The following is a 13,040-nucleotide window of genomic DNA, read 5'->3' as shown; positions in this document are numbered from 1 at the left end:
CTTTTAAAGGGTCTTATGTCTTATATTCATTTTAGATCATTACATTTCTAATCAGCTCTCACATGCAATTTCTTGCATGAGTTTCCTCATGAAGTCCTCAGTTTCCTCATTTAGTCATGTCTTATCAGCATAAGCATAGCCTGCATTATATCACTCTCTCTCTCCCTCTCTCTCTCTCTCCCTCTCTCTCTCTCTCCCTCTCTCTCTTAGGGTCACTCGAGCTTCATCACACACCTGGATTGGTCACTGGACTCGCAGTACCTCGTCTCCAACTCAGGAGACTATGAGATTCTATACTGTAAGTATGCGCACACGCACACACACACACACACACACACACACACACACACATACACACACACCCTTACCAGCATTATTTTCTCTCCTAAAAGTGTGTCATCCAGGCTAATAATAAGGCATGAATTGTTGTGTGTTGATTTGACTGTCCTCGTTTGTTTTCCTCGGTGCAGGGATTCCATCTGTTTGCAAGCAGGTGGTGAGTGTGGAGACCACCCGGGACATCCCATGGGCCTCCTACACCTGCACGCTGGGCTTCCTCGTCTTCGGTGAGACTGCTGCCCTCACCTCAACATGGAGACTGCTCACATCACACAGCCTGTGTCCTGAATGGACTTGATTGATGAGGGTTCAAGTGACAAATGACAATCACAATTCCCTGTGGGATGACACATCATAAATGTCAAACACAGCCAAACATCTTAAACAAAAAAATATTTTCTAAGTCTAACTCAGCTGATGTCTGTGTATGTAACAGCAAGTTCTCAACATGTACATGCAATCATAACACTGGATTATCCTGGAGCTTTACACAGATGGGTTTTGACTTTGGCACTGGCCATTTACCATTTGCACTAACCTGCTCTCTCGGTCTCTCTCTCTGGCAGGACTTTGGCCTGAGGGCTCAGACGGCACAGACATCAACGCCGTCTGCAGGTCTCATGAGGGCAGGCTGCTCGTTACCGGGGACGATTTTGGGAAAGTCCACCTCTTCGCCTTTCCCTGCTCGCAGTTTCGGGTAAGTAGGCCTGGCCTGCCCCTCGCAAATTCCTGAGAGGGTTGCCTCGCTGCTTCCATAGCCCCCACATCCAAGGCCTTCTGCTGATGTGTGTTTTTGAGTCATTAGAAAAACAAGGTTTACTGCAATTTCATAACAACATGCCAGTAGTGGCACTCGTCCAACCAACTCATCCGGTGTTGTTCCATCTCTCCCTCTTTCATCAGGCACCAAGTCATGTCTACGGTGGGCACAGCAGTCACGTGACCAACGTCACCTTCCTGTTTGATGACAGTCACCTGGTGTCGACTGGTGGGAAGGACATGAGCATCATGCAGTGGCGGGTCGTGTAAGGCTGAGCCTTCCGCCAATCAACGTGCACGTACAGAATGACCCCAGGAGGACAGCAGAGAGGGGGCCCCAGGACTTTTCTAGAAATTTCTCCCGCGCATGGATCAATGACCAGGGATAGGGTGGAGGAAAAAATAAAAGACTTTTACAACAGCCACTGGTGGATTATAATGGTTACAGCAGGCATTGTCTATTGTTGTAATGTTTTTTTCTTTGTTGTTTGGTTTCTATTGTTTGGATTTCACAACTCAGGAAACCTTGTAGTCGAAGCGAAGCAACGGGCATGGATCTTACATGTCTTCTTGGCTTCCAGAATGAAGGCTTCTGACTCCCCGACACCACCCAGCCTTGGAAAAAAAAAAAAAAAAACTTCTTCCATAAGAACCAATTAAGGTGCAACCAAAGCACCTGTGTTTGGTGAAATCACACCCACCCGCGGGAATGAAATTTATGAAATGTTACGTGTTGTAAACATAGTGCAGTCCTGCCTTGCCTTTGTCATTTTAAAGACATTTTGATTTCAAAGAATGCTAGTTGTTTCAGGGGTTGGTCAAACCAAATATCCCAATGTAAGGGTGAAAAATGTGTTGTTTTCGGTGGTAGAAAAAATGTGGTCGACAGTACCACCACCTGGCTTCTTGAGGGATTGCAATATAGCCTGTGATTTTACTTCACGCCCCACGCCCAAATCTCCACACACAATTTAGCTACTTCCTTTCCGCAAATAAATACCTTTAATGACCAAGAATTTAACATAAACATTTTTGTTGAAAATGAAAGCATGAAATGTTTTGCTTTCATCCACCAAATTAGAGGTTGTTAGTTTATTTCCCTCTGTGCCAGTAGCGGGGATTTAATTGCTTTTGGTTGAATATTGAAATGCAGAGAGGTGTCTTTTGATTGGAGGCTTTATCACGAGGTAATTTGAACGAATTCTGAGGGATTTCGTTTTTGTAAATAGTTTTTATTTTATACAAACCTTTACACTGAAATTAACATACTTCCTACCCCACCCTTATCAACCTTGCTTTGGCACCTTAGAGCCCCCCCCACACACACACACACACACACTTATTAGGACGACTGTCATTGCATATTTGCCCTTACATTAACTGGGAATTCACTTTTGACAGTAACACTAAAACAAAAAAGAAAATATTAATGCCACAAATACATCCCCTACTGTAAGAAGCTGAATGGTCATTCATGCAAAGAAGTACAACTATAAAGACTTCAACCACCATTGTGTGCAACTTACAAGGGTTACTTTTTCTGATACAGTTGTCTGATGATCTGTGAAAGCATGCATACTGTACATTTAGTTGTAGCTTTTCCATGACATCACCATCAGATTCTTATTCACAAATCTGCAATGCACATCGTGCTGATGTAAGCTGTTTTGAAAGCTGAGGCAATGATGGAGCCTTTTACAGGCTCTAAGAGATTGTTTGATGGAATGAATTAGACATGGGTTTTTTATATGGGGAAATAGACTTGCAGGCATTGTGAATTTGATGAACTGTAGACTGATTGGTTTTTTTGAGGGGTGAAAGACAACATGGATGAGGGATGCTACTACTAATGAACATTAATACAGTCATTGTGTTTGACAGTAAAAAAAAAAATCATTAAAATCATTCAACCTGAAACCCAAACTGTGCGTGTTGTTGACATTACCTAACATCTTTGTTGCCTTTTAAACTGAAAGCTGTAACCTTTCCAAAACTCACTGTATTTAAAAATTGAATTATCCCATTTAATCTACAAACAGTGATAGTCTTCCAACTGACAGCATCATGCTGTACACATGGGCAGTATTTTAATTGAATGTATTTGAAATATGTATTTAATTACTTAAATACTGCATATTGTAATTTGTATTTTGCAGGATTGGAAAAAATCAAATGTAGTTTGTAACAAAATACTTTGAGGGATTGTATTAAGAGTCAAATACTGTCATTTTTTGTTCTCAAATAAGCCATAATTTTATCATTTAGTTAAAAATATAACCTATATAACCATGGGAATAGGCTATGCTTATCATAGTCCGGGAGCCAAAGGCCAGGGTTTTTGTTACCTAGGGGTTACTCAATAAGAATAGGGAGGGTGCCCAGTGATATCCCTTGCGCAATTCCCTATATTCAGGTCTAAAGTTGACCTAAATAGCGATTTGTCCATAAAAATGCCAATTTCATTACACTTTTTAAAGGACAGCATGCAATGTGTATGCCACATTCACCGCTCCATCTGGCATAAACTACTGCTTTTGTGTGAAGCACTTTGGGTTGATTTGATATTGTGACCGACTGGTGGATGGATTTGACATGAGGATTTATGTAAGGGATAACATCCTCCGAGGTGTCCTGATATGTAGATATAATGGATGAGACGGAGGCAAAGACCCCCCCGATGCGAAACAGAGTGTAGTTTTTTCTCCACCAAGTTAATTCCATATATCGGGACACCTTACAGGATGTTATTCTATTTGTCCCCCATGTTGCCAGTCATGTACATATGTACAGTAGGTAATAGGCATGCATTTATAGCACAAAAAAGGTAGTTGCAATTCAGTTTAAAAAGAGGCCGACCTGTTCAATTTGTTGTACTCATTGGTTCTGGAAAATGATGATAGGTAGTTTGCTTTGATACAGTTGATTCCATTTCCACCGTTGCGAAGCCTGCTTGTTGTCAGTTCAATCATTGTTCATATTGACGAGGTAGTGATTCAATTTATTTACTAGATCTACTTCAGGAGCCTCCAATGTACAGAATTAATAGTCCCCTGCCAGTCAACGAGAAAATAGTATTTCTTGTCCCTTGGGGGTTAGTTTTCCATAATATGCCTTGGAGTTTCTTTTAAAATTTGGTATACCATGATTATTGTGTGGGTATGTTTGTATTTTCAAATGACTAATTACTTGTATTTTAATGAAATACATTTTTCACATCAGTAGCCTATTTTGTATTTTATTTTGTTACATTTCATGAGCCAGTATTTGTAGTTTGTAACAAAATAGTTTTTGATGTATTTGTCTCCACACACACACACACACACACACACACACACACACACACACACACACACACACACACACAGTGAGGGGGGGGGGGGGGTGCTTGGTTTGCGTAATCGTGTTCGTCACCAGTGGGCAGCACTGCGCCGGTCGCATGCTGTAGTGTATTCATCATAAATCCCGTCACCCAAACACAACTGGACAAGAGAATATGGCAACTAAGAAACCAGTTGTTCACTGTTAACGTAGACGTGACCATGGCTAACGGAACATGGAACTGAGACGCGACAGATGCTGCGAAAAAGAGCAGGACATCAAATCATTTGAAAGGATCGAAAACATCCTGGGATCATCACCGCGTTGCCTTTCAGAAGAAAAAGCTACTGCTGCTGCTGCTGCCGTGTGGTCTTTCGTTGCTTAATAACGAATCTCAAATACTGCTGAAGGTGTGTTATTTGATGCAGTGTGTGCGCAAATCTGAGACATTGATGAGAAGATAGTCTCACGGCAGGAAACTGCTTTTCGCCGATTTCCTTCATTCATTCATTCGCCGATTTGAAGACGAAAATGAGGTAGGCGACGCCAATGCATGTGTTTACAATGACACTACACCCCACCAAGAGTCAAAATATGACATTTTCTCAGGATAAGAAATTAGACATGACAGTTTTAGTAAAATCACAAACGCAATCTTGTGAAAGATGTGTATTTTAATGGAAGGTTTTGGATAGAAGTATGTCGGTATTAATACAATGCCTTAAAATTAATTATGCTTAGCCTACTGCTGCAGCTGCACCCTAGCGGGCGATTGTCTTTCAATAGGCTAACCCAGAGAATAAATCCTTAAAAAATCCAATTAACTTCACTTATCATTTAAAACAATGCAATAGATGAAGCCAACATAACACCATTTGCTTACTGATACAGATTCGAAAGAAACACGATATTTAGGCGACATTAGATGGTCAGGGGTCGAGGAAGGGAGAGAGGGAGGGGATTGGGGTCCTGAGGTGGGGAGTGCCATGTTGTCATGGGAACGTGACCACACAAATTGCTGTCTGTGTTGTGCTGTGCTGTGGGATTGCTTTGATTATGGCCATAAGTGAACAGACATATCTTAAGGCAACGAAGGATCCTCCTGTGCGATAGGGGGGTTAAGAGATAAGGTATAGGCCTGTGAAATCTGCTCTCAGCAAAGAGTGCCATTGGGCACTGTGCTGGGATGGTATGTGTGGGACCTCATTTAACCACAGTTGATAGATTTTTATCCATGACTTTCCTGTGAGTTTTGTGTCTGAATATGCTTCAGGTATGTGATGTGAGGTCTTGCCCTGACCTAGTGTAATACTGCACATGATCTCCTACATTTCATTTAATACTTAAAATTACCTGACTTAATTTTAGATGAGCTTTTCCTGTCCATCATGTGGGCTTGACTTCTGTGAAAAGCCTTTGCACTGTCACGCAAGAATGCTTCATGTCATTCCATTGCAGGCCTCTCACAGAAACTCTTTTGGGTGCTGCTGTCACGATGCATAGTACATCCTGGCGGATTCTGCTGAATCTGCAGAGCTTACGTTCCTGTTTATAATTATCCTTCCTCATGAAACCCTATCTCTCAAAGACAAATCTCTGCCCTACTCCCCAGGAGAAGAAAACAATATCTTACTTTCGCCATTACCCCGCAGCATTCCGATAGGATTGTTGAGTCTGTCGAGGCTCTAAGATAAGCAAAAGTGCCCCCCCCCCCCAACTGTTCAAATTGACACAGTTTAAAAAAGTGAATCTTTTGACGTACTTTCACAGATGGAATGCCATGTTCTCCATTTTGTGGTAATATTTATGAATGCGCCGACAGTGGGGCTTTTGGCTTTGAAGCAGGCATGAGTCCGGCCTGGCTTGCCAGACCCCTGCTCTTTCAATCGGGGCCAAAAGGAAGTCTTAAATTGTGAGGCCAGGCCTAGGTGACTAGCTCCATAGGAAACAGAGGAAGCCGTTCTCTGTTGAATGATTTATTCAAGACACAGAGCTGCGAGTTTGAGCTTCCCTTCCCTTCAATGTGGTCTATTTCTAGAGGGGTGTGTGCGTGTGTGTGTGTGTGTGTGCGTATGTGTGTCGGTGGGCAGGGTGGAGGGTTTGGGTGGTGGTGGTTATGTGTTTGTGTGTGTGACCCGTGTCAGTGTGTGTGTGTGTGTGTGTGTGTGTGTGTGTGTGTGTGTGTGTGTGTGGCGGTGGGCAGGGTGGAGGGTTTGGGTGGTGGTGGTTATGTGTTGGTGTGTGTGACCCGTGTCAGTGTGTGTGTGTGTGTGTGTGTGTGTGTGTGTGTGTGTGTGTGTGTGTGTGTGTGTGTGTGTGTGTGGCGGTGGGCAGGGTGGAGGGTTTGGGTGGTGGTGGTTATGTGTTGGTGTGTGTGACCCGTGTCAGTGTGTGTGTGTGTGTGTGTGTGTGTGTGTGTGTGTGTGTGTGTGTGTGTGTATGTATAGAGGGGCATTAGTGGTCCACTGTGCTGGGAGGATTCTTGCTCTAGCCTGGCGGGCACAGCCACTCACTCCCTCACTCACACGGTGGATGATTATTTCTCAGGGGCTCCTATGATGCAGAAGGACGCTTCAGAGTGCTTCTGCCTGCGTGATTCATCAGTCCGGAGCAAGTTTCAGAAAAAAGGAGAAAACGCGCTGATGTGTGTTTGTCTGTGTGCGTGCATGCATGCAGGCATTACAGCACTTGCGGTGTGTGTGTGTGTGTGTGTGTGTGTGTGTGTGTGTGGTGTGTGTGTGCTGTGTGTGTGTGTGTGTGTGTGGTGTGTGTGTGTGTGTGTGTGTGTGTGTGGTGTGTGTGTGTGTGGTGTGTGTGTGGTGTGTGTGTGCTGTGTGTGTGTGTGTGTGTGTGGTGTGTGTGTGTGTGTGCTGTGTTCCCTCATCTACTGGCAGTGGGCTTCACTGCCCAGTCACAGGTGCAGACGGTGAAAAAAAGGTCCCCTGAGGTCTCAATTGCACAGATGCTGAAATTTAAAGTTAAATTGTTCCTGAAGTTAAGTCCCTGGACACTTAACCAGCACTGTCTTAATAGAACAGACTACACCACTTACCTTATTATTGCAAGAAAATATATTTTAAAGCATCAATTCACTCTTAGTCATACATTCTCATTTTGTTCATTTCTCATTGTATATCAGTGTCTTATTTTATCACCACAGGCAATGGTCCCTATTAATTCACTAATGAGCTGATCGTTCCCAGTAAAACAATCAGTTTGCCGCCATGAGTATCTCATCATGGGTGATTAACCTGTCAGTTGTCTGCTAAACAGATCTACCTCCTGTTTCTGCTCCAAGTTTCCTGCTGACGGCTCATTTGAATGGATGGTGCAGATAGCGTGGCCACTGCTGCCTATATCCCCTTCGCCTGCTGGGACCAAGGGCCGGGGCATCTGATTGGTTTACAGGCCTGGGTTGAACGGCACACCATGCTTTTACTGGCTTTCCTGTCGCAAAGCAGCTTATCGATCTATGTTTACATCAGCCCGCCCCAGTCTCCTGCTGCAGGGGGTGGAGTGGGGAGAGGTGGGGGGTTTTAGTCACAGATCCAGCCACTACACCTCGCCTGACACCTTAAACAATGGCTGGGCTTAGTACCTGCCTGGGGTTTTTCATTCAGGTTGTGTTTTACTACAGGCCCTCATTTAGTGCCCTGACAAGGTGCACACTTTAATGTCTAACTAAAGCAAATGTATTAACTAGGCTAGAGAATCTGTTTGCTTAGGTAAAAGAATGAGCAAAATCCTAAACACAAACATCCGTGGTTCACGTCAACGCTCCTACACACCACACAGTAGAATTAGTTGAATTAGGGGCCCTACATCTTAAAGTCATGTTGTTATCTGGCTGGCCATTGCCGTCTGAAGGTTTTTAAGGGGAGCCAGAGGCTCGTGTACTCTCCCTCGAGGTCACGGAGACATATGTTCTTCAAGAGCACTGCTACACACACACACTGATAATCCTCTATGTATTCAATGGATGCAAAGGATCTTACACTGCTGAATATGGCCTGTTGCCCCCAGCAAGCTGTTAGTGTTTTTGAAGTGGGTTGTCTATGTGTATGTGTGTGTTGTGTTCGAGTACTTTTATATAGTATGGATCTCTCTGTGTGTGCATTCATGCATATTTGAGCAACGTGTGTGCTTATGGGTATATGCACATGCATATATGTGAACATAAAAAGGTCATGTGCGTGTGTGTGTGTGTGCGTGTATGTTTGTGAGCACTTCTTGTGAAGGATACTCCTCCAAGGCAGAAGAGACCGCCCTCCAATCCTTTCAGTGGATAAGAATGGGATGTGAGCGGAGTAAGGTGACTGGTCCAGATCTGTCACATGTTCTCCAGTCTGTCCGTCTCTCTCTCTTTCTCTCTCTCTCTCTTTCTCTCTCTCTCTCTCTCCCTTTCTCTCTCTCTCCTCCATTATCCTTCCCCTCTCTCTTTACTCTCCCTCACTCTTTCGTCCGTGTTCTCTTCTTAGCAAGCTGTCAGATTTTTGACCCTTCTTCTCTTCTCTCATGACACTCAGATAGCTTCTAGAATGTGAGCTGTTTCTCTTCTTTTTTTCTCCCTCGCTCGTTGAAGACGTTTGTCCGTTTTTTTTTTTTTTTATGTAAGAGGCACAAGGATGTAAGCAGAGATGTGAGCCATGCCAGGTCTGCACTGATTCTTCGCTCGTCTCGTCAAAAGTTAGTCCACTTATAGTCCAGGCGCTCCAGGATCTGATTTGTCTCTTCCTCCCTCTGTTTTCGGCGAGAGCTGCTCCCAGCCATGTACTCGCTGGACGACTACGGGTAAGGAACTGGGCTTTTGCATACCGTGGTTTTGACGGCTTCGCTCCGCATTGTTTCAGTGCCTTTGGGGATCTGCCGGTGAAACTATGCGCGAACAGCCCACTGCTTTTAGTGCCGGTGGAGAGGAAGTTCAGCTCTCTCCCTCCCTTCCTCTGTCTCTCTCTCTCTCTCTCTCTCTCTCTCTCCCTCACTCCCTAATGTCTCACTCACTCTCTTTTTCACTTTTACTCTCCATTCTCTTGTTTCATTAATTCTTTCACTGTCTGACTCTCGCTAACTTTGTCTCTTGTTTTCTCTGTCCTGGGAGCTCTTATTCTCACTGTTTCCCACACACTGTTTCTCTGAGTCTTTTCTCCTGGCTTTCTCCCTCTCTGTCTCTTCTCTCTCTCTCTCGTTCTTTCTTTCTCTCTCGTTCTTTCTTTCTCTCTCTCTCTCTCTCTGTGTCTGGGCTGAGAACGTCTGCAGCAGCCTGTGCTCGGGAGTTCTGTGATTTCGGCAGCCAGCTGTTCTCTCTGAGGAGTGAACCAATTCATCTGCTCTCACTTGTCAGCCTGTAACAAGGCTTCAGATGAAGCTCTGGCTCTCTCCGCTCTGCTCAAAGGGAGAACATGGAAATGAGAGGTTTGTTCCTTAATTCCACGGAGGTGTTGGCACTCGGGTGGAGAAACAGGAGTTGCAGGCGGACCTTTTTAAAAAAAAAATGCTTACAAATGTTTTCGTTAGGACTGAATGGTTCATTGTGCTGTATCGGTACTGAGGCTTCATAGTTTGGCAGAGCAGTTTTGGCTTTGGCAAGAGGAAAGTGGAAAAAATCAGTCTTGTCAGTTAAGCAATTGAGGATGTAGAACAGCGAGTGGGAGAAAGAGAGAGAGAGAGAAGGGAGAAGCGAGGGGAAAAAGAGAACAGGAGAGAGAGGAAGGGAGGGAAAGAGAGAGAGAGAAGGAGAGAGGGGTGATGACACGATGATGAAACGGTTCACGGCTCCCCTGAAAGGTGTTTCCGAAAAAGGTAAAGAAGTGTTCTTAATAGTGTGGCGTAAGCCATGTCCTGCTCCTTAGGTCCATCGCTCCAGTGGCTTGACCCCTCAGCTGCATCACTGTGGCATGGCAGTGACCAAACAGAGGGTGACCGGGCCAATTTGGGTAATACTCCTCCTTTCTGTGCCTGGTGGGTCACCAAAAATACCACCAGCTGTGGCACTCTGGGAAAGGGTTACTTAGCCACTGACCGAGGGTGTGGGCTCAGATCCGCTGACTCCATAATGAGTGTGTGTGTTTCAAAAAGGTCTTTGGGTAGTGTGTAATTTGTTCATTTCCTCACAAACAAGTAATCTTTAGAGATTCTTTAGTGTGTGTGTGTGTGTGTGTGTGTGTGTGTGTGTGTGTGTGTGTGTGTGTGTGTGTGTGTGTGTGTGTGTGCGCGCGCGCGCGTGTGTGTGTGAGAAAGAGAAAGAGGGAGAGAGGGAGAGAGAGAGAGTTTCCTTTGCTTGCAGCTGGCTGTGTTTGTAATGTAAGAAAGGGCAGTGGTGGGAAAAAGCTCTGAGGCTCTCTGATGTTTGTGGCTCCTGCCTTCTTTCTGATGGCACAGCAGTTGCTCCAGCCCTCGTGGACTGCTCTACAGTCATGTGGCAGTCTCTCTATGAAGGCTCTGTTACTGTCAATCTCTGTTTCTCTGTTTCTTTCTCTTCAACTCTTTCTTTCTCCTATGTTCTCTCCCTGTCATGTTCTTCTCATTTTCACGATTTTCTCTCTCTTCATGGCTGTCTCCATTGCTGTCTTTATTTTTCTCTGTCTGTCTGTCTGTCTGTCCATCTGTAGGATCACATCTTTACTTCTGTCCTGTCCTTTCTCTCTTCCTCTGTTGTTCCCTCTCTCCCTCTCACACTCTCTCTATCTGCTCCCCCTCAACCCACCCCTGTTTGACCAGCTGTGGTTCAGCTGCAGATAAACTGTCAGATAAGAGTGTCATTTCCACAGTGCTTCCCAATATATCTCTCTCTTTCTCTCTGTCTCTCTCTCTCTCTCTCTCTCCCTCTCTCTTTCTGTGGCTCACATATCCAAATGGAGTGGTTTTCCTTTAAGGATAAAGATTAGCGTCAGGGAGAATCCTGTCACAGTACCGAGTGGGGGAGAGGAGGGCTGAAGTGGGGGATGGGCGGTCACCATGTGTCCACCACGCACAGTTCTCCTCGCCATGGAGACGGTTACTGAGCAGTACCTGTGCTCAGCATCTCTCTGTGTCTTTCTGTTCTTACACGTAGACTCTACTTGTTCCTATAGCGAACAGAAGCCATTTCTTGTGAAGTGCTAGCCTGTTGCGATAGAGTTAGCATTCCTTCAAGCTGGAAGATAGTTGCATCCACACTCAATAAATTGATTTTTCTCCTCTCACTGGAAAATGCCCATGAGGAAATAAGATAGACAACCGGTCAATCAGGGTAGAACAAAAAGATCTTGGTCATACCTCTCAAAAATGATGCTGTCTTTCTGAGTGGTCGACAGGAGCTGTTATGAAAGTGTCCTTTGTAAAAAAGGAACCTTTGTTGTCAATTATGCACAGAGCACCTTCAAAGGAGATGAGCAGAGAGTGTACCTCACATGTGTGTGTGTGTGTGTGTGTGTGTGTGTGTGTGTGTGTGTGTGTGTGTGTGTGTGCTGGGTGTATGTGTGTGTGTGTCTGGGGATTCCTGGAGCAGTGAACTGATAACATGTGTTAATTAAGATGACATGAGCCGGGTGCCTCCCAAAGTGTCATGACGCATGCCAGCACAGGGAATGGTGTGTGTGTGTGTGTGTGTGTGTGTGTGTGTGTGTGTGTGTGTGTGTGTGTGTGTGTGTGTGTGTGTGTGTGTGTGTGTGTGTGTGTGTGTGTGTGTGTGTGTGTGTGTGTGTGTGTGTGTGTGTGTGTGTGTGTGTGTGTGTGTGTGTGTGTGTGTGTGCGAGGGAGAGAGAGAGAGAACATGTCAGTGCGTGCAATAATGCATGATTGTATGTAAATGCTTTAGATAAAAGAGTTGAAAGGAGTAAGAGTACATACCTGAGATGAAAGCGAGTTTACTGAAGGGTGAAATATGTGTGTGTAAGCATGCCACACTGTCAAACTAAGTCGGCGTGCTAATTTGCCTCAGTGTTTATGTACATATAACACACACACACACACACACATACACACACACACACACAAACACAACCAAACACCTCCGAGGTTTGACATGCTGTGTTTATATGAATGACTCTTCACAGCTCCCACTGAGAGGGTGGTGTTCATGGGCTCCTTACACACACACACACACACACACACACACACACACACACACACACACACACACACACACACACACGCCAGGGTCAAAAGGTTGCAGCTGCTCTGAGCTCTGGCTCCTGCCCCCATTACAGTACAATCACCATCATTAGCATTTACAGGAAGCCTCAGACCAGATAGTGCTGCGCTGTTTTTGTGTGTGTGTGTGAATGTGTGTGTGAATGTGTGTGTGTGTGTGTGTGTGTGTGTGAATGTGTGTGTGTGTGTGAATGTGTGTGTGTGTGTGTGTGTGAATGTGTGTGTGAATGTGTGTGTGTGTGTGAATGTGTGTGTGTGTGTGTGTGTGAATGTGTGTATGTGTGTGTGTGTGTGTGTGTGTGTGAGTGTGTGTATCTGTATGTACTGTATGTGTGGATCATCGTGACCAAGCGTAAGCATCTTTCAGTGTGTATAAGAATGCACGGCTTCACACTTAGATTGGGGTGAGCGTGTGGACGTGTCAGATTGATGTGCGTGTCAGCATCAGCAACCATGCCACATCTGCTATGAAACGTGTGTTCACATGCCATAGA

General features: G+C 44.9%; 2 protein-coding genes across 15 annotated transcripts in view; both read left to right on the top strand.

Annotated features, from left to right (window-relative positions):
- The window catches only part of eml1 (EMAP like 1), a 59,878-nt gene extending 56,863 nt beyond the window's left edge, over positions 1-3,015 (top strand). For all 13 annotated transcript variants that reach the window (XM_076300565.1, XM_076300559.1, XM_076300563.1 and 10 more), the window contains 4 exons: positions 211-298; positions 471-566; positions 906-1,036; positions 1,243-3,015. In XM_076300565.1, the coding sequence (XP_076156680.1) occupies positions 211-298; positions 471-566; positions 906-1,036; positions 1,243-1,368 (441 nt within the window). In that variant the 3' untranslated portion in view covers positions 1,369-3,015. The remainder of the gene's footprint in view (positions 1-210; positions 299-470; positions 567-905; positions 1,037-1,242) is intronic.
- A 1,563-nt stretch (positions 3,016-4,578) lies between these two features.
- The window catches only part of evla (Enah/Vasp-like a), a 40,425-nt gene continuing 31,963 nt past the window's right edge, over positions 4,579-13,040 (top strand). The window contains exon 1 of one of the 2 annotated variants that reach the window (XM_076300556.1): positions 4,579-4,952. In XM_076300556.1, the coding sequence (XP_076156671.1) occupies positions 4,948-4,952 (5 nt within the window). In that variant the 5' untranslated portion in view covers positions 4,579-4,947. Of the gene's footprint in view, positions 4,953-8,825; positions 9,208-13,040 lie in introns of those variants that run through there. The other variant, XM_076300555.1, reaches the window with a different exon arrangement.

Source organism: Alosa pseudoharengus, unplaced genomic scaffold (genome assembly GCF_046254945.1).
Source record: "Alosa pseudoharengus isolate Yale_2024_CS ecotype anadromous, Long Island Sound unplaced genomic scaffold, YU_APseudo_1.1 YU_APseudo_1.1_scf_22, whole genome shotgun sequence".
Lineage (NCBI taxonomy): Eukaryota > Metazoa > Chordata > Actinopteri > Clupeiformes > Clupeidae > Alosa > Alosa pseudoharengus.
Note: the sequence above shows the minus strand (reverse complement) of the source record. Positions and strands in the feature narration are given on the sequence as shown.